Consider the following 9474-nt stretch of genomic DNA (forward strand, 5'->3'; position numbering starts at 1 on the left):
TGTTTATGAACAGAACACCCTAGTCAAAGCGCAGCGTGCGCTTGCTGTTGTTTATGGACACAACTATCCCTTCAGCGATACAGTACGCCAAGGCCTTGAGAGATTACTGAATGAGGGATATGGCGGTTCTCAGCAGGACTTCACTACCAAATTTATCAGGTCGACTATTGCCTTACTGGAGAATCTGAAAGCGAAGGTAAATTCTTTGTATCTGCTGAAAACCTGACAATGATTTAGAACCATTTGAGATTGAAGAGTCCAAATGGGGTTAAGTTGTAATGTATTGTTTGTTCGTTACTTGTTTTGTTACGGCTTGATTGAATTCGCTTTTGTCTCTAGCATACGAACACTACACCTATGAACACTATGAAATCAGTGTTTTAAACCTAAAAGCATTTTGTGGACTCTTGCTTTGTTTCGTCTTCCATTTAATACTGTCGACTTGTGCACATGTTTCTTCTAGATGAAGCGATTCAATCACGACCTTTGCACGCACACACACTGTTTTGTCTACAATATTGTGCAATCATCCGTGAAAATCGCATATTCGATCGCGAACTCCTTCCGTCTGAGAAGAAAGTTTTCAAAACATGTTATCTCTCCGTGTTTTCCGTTTTCAGGGCTTCCCCTTGGTGAAGGAGGGTAAAGTGATTGCTCACCTGTTTGCACCATCAAACCACCTGGAATCTGGAGAAATGTTTTATCAGGTCAGTGTCATTGTAGAGTGTTCAAACAACGCCCTTTTCTCGTCGTAGCTATAAGCGATGAGAGGATGGATTGTGGATGAATTCGCATTATTTCTAAGGCTAAAATACGAGTCGGTGAGGATGGCAACAGTGGAGAGGTCTTGCATCACAGCATAATATAAATATCTGGTGTCACGTATGTCACTTACTTTGAAGAGCTCTCATCATTGGAAAATCTTTCAATGACATTTGTGTCATTCGTAAAACATTTTTGGAAACACTTATTAATCTGAATGGGCCCTAACCCATCCAAATCACACCTAGTATCTCAATGTTCTCCAAAAGTTTCTAAACATTAACTTAACTGTGATATTTTTGTCTTAGGTTGGACACACAACTCCAGGCAAATTAGCGTTAAAGTTCACAAAGTATCAGGGGAACTATGTGGTTCTGCAACCATCCACCATTGAGGAAAACGAATTCCACTTAGCATTCACCCTGCAATATATTGAGAGAATGCGAAATGAAGCGCCAAGAATGGGTGACCAGTTGATGCGAATTCTGCTGACCTTGATGGAAAACGGCCAGGGATTATTTGCTGTTGAAAAGGTAGAAGTAAGAGGGATAATGCCTTACTCTTTTGGACATTGTACAAGCGGTCCGTGTCACCCACCAGTGATGGAAACAGGCGCGCCCAAGTGCTCTGATACAAGTGATCCACTGAATGTCCCCTTTGCCCGTAGTTGCTCTGAAGATCAAACAGTCAGAGATGACCAAACAACCCTAGTCACTGGCCACCAACCAGAAGAACATTCTTTTGAGGGAAGTGATAATCCAGCAGTTACCAACCACCAATCTGAAGATTCAAATAGAAGCAATCCAGCATATCCTCCTCTTATGCAAGCAGTCAGGGATGACGCACCGGCACCAGCCGTTGGCCATCAACTTACAGAGCAAACCTCTGGAACAAATGTACGCTATCCAGAATATCCCCCTATGATGCAAGCCGTTGGAAATAACCCACTGGAACCATCCACTGGCCATTCATCCGGAGGGCGATCATCTGGAACGAGTGTGAGCAATCCAGAATATCCCCCTATGATGCAAGCAGTTAGAGATAACGATCCACCGGAATCAGCCACTAGCCATCCATCTGAAGGGCAATAGACCCATTTGGCTAAAAAGTCACGTGATTTGAATTGGGTGTTTACATCATATTCAAGATGGCGGCCGCATGCGTTTGTTGTCGCAGCCATGTTCAGTGTTGTTCGTGTTTTTATTATGAGACTAGAAATTGGTCAAAAACTTTGACAAATTTCCCGAAAATTAGTCTTTTGACTTGTTCTGACTGGCTTGGTCAGGGAGGAAAGAAAAACGCAGGAGAAAAAAGCTACAAGTTCTTTCGTGAAGGATATGTCTATGATATCTACACGTGTGAGGGATCTGGTGTATTTTACGTAAAAGCTCGCTGCTATCGATCGCTTCGAAAGAGTGAAGACCCGCACTATTTAGTATTGATGTTAAAGGAGCAAGATAATAGGGCTGCAGTTTGCCGAGCTCATTGTTCTTGTAAAGGAGGGAGCGGTGGACACTGTAACCACATATTGGCATTGTTGTATCAGTTGAATGATTATTGTTGCTTAGAAGTTAAAGATATACCAAGCGATGTTAGTTGCACCAGTCGACCTCAGTCTTGGCATATCCCAAGAGCTACTTCCATCTGTCCTTTACCTGTGATGGCGACTCACTATGCACGTGCTGAAACCGATCGGGAAGAAGAACGGAAAAGAGCCCCTGTCAGATGTAAGTTGTATGATGCAAGAGGTCCCGCTCTAAGAAAAGGACTTCCAATGCACCATTTGATGGACCAAGTTAGCTTTTTAAAAGGAAAGGAAACACCTCCTCCGTTTTCTTATCTATTAAGCGATCAAGAACCAGGTTTATTAATGAATACAATATTTGGGAATGTTCCCCTTGGTGCTTGTCTGACATACCAATTACAAGACTTTGGTCGACCAAACACAACCTTTGTTTGTAACCACACAAGGGAAAATTGTATCACAGACAGTACTTCAGTACAGTGTTCTGAATTTCCTGCTCTTCCCACTGGCATTGATCACAATAATGTGTTTGATTTGTCTGACCTGGATGTGCTGAATCAACCTGAACTGTCTGCTTTTTTTGTTGACAATTTAATCATAAATGAAAGGGAATCTCATGCCTTAGAGAGGGGAACAGTCCTGCAAGGAGAATCATCTGAATGGCTGAATCAGCATAAGACCAGGCTCACTGCATCGAATTTTGGGAAAGTATATTCAAGAATCCACAGGCCCTCAGATTCAATGTTGAAAAGTATTTTTTGTGCGAAAGATTTGTCAAATGTGAGGGCTATTGCACATGGCAAGGGAAAGGAGAGGATTGCACGAACAATATATTCCAAAAACATGCAACAAAAAGTGCCAGGTTTTGCAGTATTTGATGCTGGGATTTCTGTACATCCAAAATTTCCTTTCCTTGGTGCCACCCCAGATGGGAAAGTGTTTGATCCATCATCAAACAGTAAATATGGATTGCTGGAGGTCAAGTGTCCTTTTTCCAAACGAGGAGATACTATTGATCAAGCAGCAGAAGACCCAGCCTTTTATATTGAAAAAATTGGGGCTAATTTTTACCTTAAGAAAAGTCATTCATATTTTGCCCAAGTACAAGGACAGTTGGCCCTTACTGGTTTACCTTGGTGTGACTTTTGTGTTTACTTGTCTGACTCGAATGAAATGTGTGTAGACAGAATCCAGTTTGATCCTGACTACTGGGAAAACAAGCTTCTTCCTAAATTGAAGAATTTCTTTTTCAATTATGCCCTTCCTTTTATTGTTGTGCAAGCAAAGACTGTTGAAAGCTGTTCACGAAACAATGAACCATTAGTTTTTGTAGTTAACCACACCTGACACTTAAGTACACTTTGATTTTAATGTAAGAAGTAAATAGTAACAGTCATTTGCTGAAAGTGGTTATAACTCACAAAACTAGTAATTATTACAAGAACGGTTTCTCTGTTGGTAAGGAACTGGTCATTACTTTTGAACAGGGGAAAGGAGGTTCCCTTTTTTGGAAGGTAAAAAACTGCAAGCCCAAGTCCCATGGCAGAGCCGAAAAAAGATGACCCCCCATTTCTTTATTAGAATAATAGGGTCCCTACTCTAACCATTCTTCTAAAAATACTTTTGCCCACTTGTCTTTTTTCCCTCCCTCCTCTACATGAATAATGACTAGTGTCTAAAAAAAGGTAGTCAATTACACACTAGTGAAAATGTGTTAAATAGAAAAGGAGTGCTGTCTTTATTTTCTGCACCTTAAGAAAAAGGAGTTTTAAAATTGAACTGCAATTGTTGTGTTATCAAGCAAGAACCGGGTTCTGAAAATTTGAAAGTAAGCAAGCCACAGTCCATATTTGGTTAATGCATCCAAACATAGAGACAGGAATGACTGAGTGAAATATTCGAAATCTACGGACCTTACATATCGCCCTCTCCACATGTATGCGATGCCTTGCAATTGTTTGAGTCTTGACAACATCATCTTCTTCAAATCCAACTTTATCTTTAAGAAAGGGGGGAATGTTTAACTGTAAGTCAAGCTTTTTTAATTCATCCTGGATATCAAAACCTTTGTCAGCCATTAAAGAATCCCCCTTCTTTATTTCACTAACTGTTAGTTTCTTACGAAGAATATCTAAGAAACCAGACCTCTCGACTATTTGTTTATCACTGATGGATCCCTCATAAAGTTGAGATACAAACATGATTCCACCTTTGGGATCAACACCAAGAAGGCATTTCAATGTTGTGTGAGATTTGTATGTACTGTAACTTTCACTGTGCTTCTGAAGTGCACTCGGAACTTCAATCTTAAGTTCAGTTGCATCAATAATGCAAATGTTATTCGGATACTTTTCCAAGAATTCCACAGGTGCGTTTTGCAAAATAATATCCCTGTGTGGCCATATTTTGAGGCTTCCAAGTGTCACATATAGGTAGTTAATCCAGGTAAGGAATATATTATTAACCGTACTATCACTGATACCAAATCTTTCTCCTAGATCAATGATGGTCAAACCCATTCGAAGTCTCATTAAAACAAGAAGGTACTCATCCTCGACTGTCAGTTTATGTGCTGTAGGACGCGTGAAAGTAGACTCATTTTGTTCTTCTTGATCGTTCATATCATCTGGGTCATCAAGATCACCATCAAACAATCTTTCTGTATCAATGACACTGTTTTTTCTAGCCTCACTATCCCAGTAGATTAACAGTTTTCTATCTAGGTTCGGTAGTACAAACCGCAGCGTGTTCATAAACTCACCATGAGAACAGAATCCAGTAAAGTGAGTAAACAATTTTTCCTCTATCTTAGGTGTGATGCACTTTGAAAGCAAATGAGCTACAGAAAACTTATGTGAGCAGGGAATTCGCTCATAGTCGTCAGAGGTAGTGCAGATGTCATCCTCAAACGTCTGTGTTTTTCTGGAAACTAAAATTATGTCACTGTTTGTGTTTGTGACAACGTCTCCTTCTCCTTCGGATGCAGTGTCGGTTTCTTCCTCTTCCTCGGCCCTGATTGCCTCCAGCTTTTCCGTAACAGAACGCCGTTTTTGAACAACCTTATCTTTGTTCCATGCAAAGATAGAAGGCACTACACCATCTTTAAGTCGCTTTTTTACAGAGTATGGATTCACGAAGTCTTCAGTCACAAAGTGTTCGCCGCATATCTTAGTATGCCGATTTACCTTGAAATATCGAGGATCGCGTCTCATTTTCGTAATCCAAACAGATAGCATGGTCGGTGAATCAAGTGGTAAATTATGCCAGGAAATATCCTTTCGATCGGAACTATTATAGCACCCTCCAGCGCAACAGTAGTGAGGCATGGCGATTAATTTCTTCATCAACACGTGGAGGTTGTTTACATGTTATACCCAATTCAGGTCACGTGACAAATTACCGCGCGTTAGCCGAATTTGTCTATTATCTGGAACGAGAGTACGCAATCCGGAATATCCCCCCATGACGCAAGCAGTCAAGGGTGATACACCTGAACGAGCCACTGGCCATTCACCCGAAGGACGATCATTTGGAACGAGTGTAAGTAATCCTGAATATCCTCCTATGATGCAAGCGGTTAGAAATGAGTCATCGATGGCAGTCACTGAACACCAATCTGGGGAACGTTCTTCAGGTGGCAGCAGAAACAACCCAACATATCCTGCCATAGGAGAAGCAGTCAGGAATGATTCTTCGAGTGCAAGAACAAGTAATGCAACATATCCTCCTCTTGTGCAAGCAGTCAGAAATAATCCATCAGCATCGTTCATAGGGTACCAATCTGACCGGAACCACCCTCCATCTACCAATGTAAGCAATCCAACATATCCCCCTGCAATACAAGCGGTGAGGGATGATCCAACAGCACCAGAGAATGGCCACCAACCGCAAGGAAACTTACCTGGTGCATGTAGTGATAGACCCACAACTTCACCGTCAGGCGGAGATCCCTACATGCTAGACGATGATCTGGATTTCTTTTAATAACAAGTCTCAGTATTGCTGTATTTCATCTTCTATCAGAATATCACATAACTCGATCTTTCCTTGGCGTTTTGTCTGCGCAGAAAGGCAATTTAACGTAAGATATGTTATTGATATTTTATTGGCTGACAAGGAACTATAAAAGACCTCACATTGAGTCGACTTAAAGGCCGAGTTTCACGGTCAAGCGCATGCGCGAGCAGACCGGCTCAAAAATAAATTGTACAGGTCGACACTAAATTCGATGCGAGCTTGTGGTGGAACAATCTGGTGAAATCGCGCCTGAATTGGGATCATCCGCTCTTCGTTCTTCACTTTTTGTAATCTTTGTTTCCTGTTGTAAATATAAGTTCGATTTTTGTAAGATTAAAAGTGTTTTAGCATCCGAAAACGACATTTTTGTCGATGGATCGGCAAGGAGACGTCGCGGCCGACCGGCGACGGGACGTTTGTGGACTCTCTGGAAGCACATAAGTTAAGCGGACAGAGTGGAGTGGATGTAGAAATCCTGTGTGGTTAAGATACGTCCACCAAACGTGGAAAATTGGTAAAGAGATAAGTCTGTTTAAAATAGACAACGATTTCGCGGCACATCTGCTTTCGCTGGAAATGGCAAAGGTCACCAACTGGCTTTGGATGAACTCGCGAGGATTTTCTAGATTTCAATCGTATTGTTTGTTCATATGGAAGTCAACTGTCAAAAACGGAGAATTTGACGGACAAACAGCATCAAAGATCAGGGTTTTGCTTTGGATGGAAAAAATTGTACAACACTGAGACGCGAAGCGAATAAATATGAGATCAAATGTGCGAGTTAGTTGTAGTCGTCTATTAGCGGGCTCGAATAGCGCGCACTAGAAAAAAAAATCCAAAAGATTTGCGGCAAACTACAAAATCTATTGTAAGGTATTCACTTATCTATAAAATTATGGTCATTGCGAATGGCAAACGCAGTTTTGATTTGCCACCATGGCAGAGAAGGTTCTCAAATGCATTCCAGTAACTCCGAAGGACGCTCAGTGTTGCTGTTACTAAACGGTCGCATCGCTTCTCGAAGCTTGCAGATTTATCGTTCTTCGCCTTCTCGCTGGTGTAATAAAATCAGGCTATCGAGCGTACACACTATAGTAAGTTTATCACTGAATGCTGATGAAATACTGGATTTAAGTACGTAAGTTTGAGGGAGCTTCTCGGCTTTTCGAACCGCGCGTAATAAAAAAAGGTCGATGCCGCGAGATATCGACATTGTACTAAAATAAAACCGTATACGTTCGCAAAAGGTCTGGCATTTCTTGAATGTCATGGGACATTCACAAAGCGGCCCTGCAAAAATCCCCATGTGTTTTACATGGACAGCCTTTTTGTTTCTTTCTGAAACGTAACCAAAACATTGGCCGGTCAGTTTTATTTTTATACCAGCAATTTATAAGACTTGCCCGCCGTATCCCGCCGGTGTTGTGTACTCGCTTCTAATTGGTCCAAAAACGATTGGCTTGACAGCGCTAACGTTATCGCTCGCACATGCGCCGAACCGTGAAACTCTCCCTTTATAGTGTAATGGAAAGACGAATTCATCCTGTTGGTGAGGGTATGTGAGCGCGATTTGTTTGACTGGTGGATTCTTTTTTGCAGTGTGTAAATCTGCGCTAACCTTTTGTCTTTCACATTTTGTTTGTAAATGTTGCAGTTTTGATCATATCGTTTATCATCTGAAATAAAACAAGAAATTTCTTGCAGAGAAGCGTTGAATTGTGTCTATTTTCTCGCTCGTTTATAGTTTGCAGCCCCTACTTTTGAAATTATTATAACTGATCAAAATTAATAAATGATTATTACCCTTACTGTACCCTTTTGAAAAAGTGTATGATTTTTTTTTACATTGCAAGGTTGGTTTTTTGTTTGTTTTTTAAACATGAATACATAATAACAATAATACTAGTGTGGCCACTGCTGACTCCTGAAAAGACGCATCTGAATGAGCTAGAGTCAGTGGGGCACAGCTTGGCCTTGTATAATTATTTAGTATACATTTGGCGGCTACGACGAAGCCTATAACATAGCCTGCACTCTCGTGAAGTAAGGAAGACCTTAAAATCGATGTCCATGCATGTGCTTGCAACCCAGGATTAATAACATTATTGTCTTGTCTTGTCTTTATGAGTGAAGTGTAGTATTTGCATAGGCGGCAATATGGTTTAGACGCATTCTGCTTGAACTCCGGCGAAACAACGTTTATAAGCTAATTTTGTCAACGTCTTCAGGCCAGTATAACGTTAAAGTTTTAAAACCCTTAAGCACAAGCTTAATGAGCTCAAAGAAACCAAGCGAAAAGCGCTTTCGCGTTCCAAGTAGCGAAGACGAAGAAGGGATGCACGCGGGCGAAGAAGCGGGCAACGCCATGATGAAATCTATCCTTGAGAAACTAAAGAAACTAGAGAGGCTCGACTTGCTGGATCAAATCCACGAGAGACTAAAGAAAATTGAAACTGAATCCAAAGAGCTCAAAGATACTGTTGCAGAAATTGAAATTGGCTTGAACTCTATGAAGAAAGATGTTGAAGATGCAAAGATGGCTACCGAGCAGAAAACCGATAAAAGCAAGGTTGAAGCGCTAGAAAAGGAGGTCGAAGAACTGCGCAACAGGTCACGGAGGAACAATCTTGTGTTTTATAATGTGCCAGAGAAAGCTGAAGGAGACGATTGTATAAGCTTTATTCAGAATTTTGCATCAACGCACAAGGGTGTGGAAACGCTCTGCGGATGGGAGGTGGAAATTGAGCGAGCACATCGAACGCCAACGAAGCTACGGAACGACAACAGTGGTAAACAAAGACCGAGACCGATACATGAGGCCTTTCTTCGCTACTCTGATAAAATAAAAGTGCTCTCAAATGCCGCTGCCAGATTAAAGGACAATCCATTGGGCGGCAAGCTCATCGGTATAAGTAAAGATTTCGGAAAGAAAACCCAGGAGGAACGAAAAGCGATTGCCCCGGTAAAGAAATATCTCCAGAAGAAGCTTGGTGCAGGCTCTAAAGTCTTCATCGCGTATCCTGCTATTTTGAAATGCGTTGACAGCAATGGAAAAGCGAAAGTTATCTCAGAAAAAGGGCTGAAGCGATTGAAAGAAGAGATGGAGAAAGATAACGAATCCAAACACAGGTAGGAGCGTGGTGACAGCAAACCAAAATTATTTGTCATTT

At 41.4% G+C, this 9474-nt stretch overlaps 4 protein-coding genes across 4 annotated transcripts in view; 3 read left to right on the forward strand and 1 right to left on the reverse strand.

Moving 5' to 3' along the window:
- The window catches only part of LOC146487150 (uncharacterized), a 41393-nt gene extending 39540 nt beyond the window's left edge, over nucleotides 1–1853 (forward strand). The window contains exons 18-20 of the mRNA XM_085084719.1: nucleotides 14–196; nucleotides 621–707; nucleotides 1071–1853. Of these exons, the coding sequence (XP_084940845.1) occupies nucleotides 14–196; nucleotides 621–707; nucleotides 1071–1853 (1053 nt within the window). The remainder of the gene's footprint in view (nucleotides 1–13; nucleotides 197–620; nucleotides 708–1070) is intronic.
- On the forward strand, nucleotides 1852–3788 carry LOC146487153 (uncharacterized). Its single transcript, XM_085086064.1, has one exon. The coding sequence runs from the start codon at nucleotides 1910–1912 to the stop codon at nucleotides 3632–3634; it is 1725 nt and encodes a 574-aa protein (XP_084942190.1). The 5' UTR covers nucleotides 1852–1909; the 3' UTR covers nucleotides 3635–3788.
- On the reverse strand, nucleotides 3638–5717 carry LOC146487154 (uncharacterized). The gene has a single exon (XM_085086078.1). The coding sequence runs from the start codon at nucleotides 5629–5631 to the stop codon at nucleotides 4084–4086; it is 1548 nt and encodes a 515-aa protein (XP_084942204.1). The 5' UTR covers nucleotides 5632–5717; the 3' UTR covers nucleotides 3638–4083.
- A 2732-nt stretch (nucleotides 5718–8449) lies between these two features.
- LOC146487155 (uncharacterized) lies at nucleotides 8450–9453 on the forward strand. The gene has a single exon (XM_085085280.1). It carries the CDS (start codon nucleotides 8577–8579, stop codon nucleotides 9435–9437), a length of 861 nt encoding a protein of 286 aa, XP_084941406.1. The 5' UTR covers nucleotides 8450–8576; the 3' UTR covers nucleotides 9438–9453.
- Nucleotides 9454–9474: the final 21 nt, after the last annotated feature.

Source organism: Pavona decussata, unplaced genomic scaffold (genome assembly GCF_977016875.1).
Source record: "Pavona decussata unplaced genomic scaffold, jaPavDecu1.1 SCAFFOLD_16, whole genome shotgun sequence".
Lineage (NCBI taxonomy): Eukaryota > Metazoa > Cnidaria > Anthozoa > Scleractinia > Agariciidae > Pavona > Pavona decussata.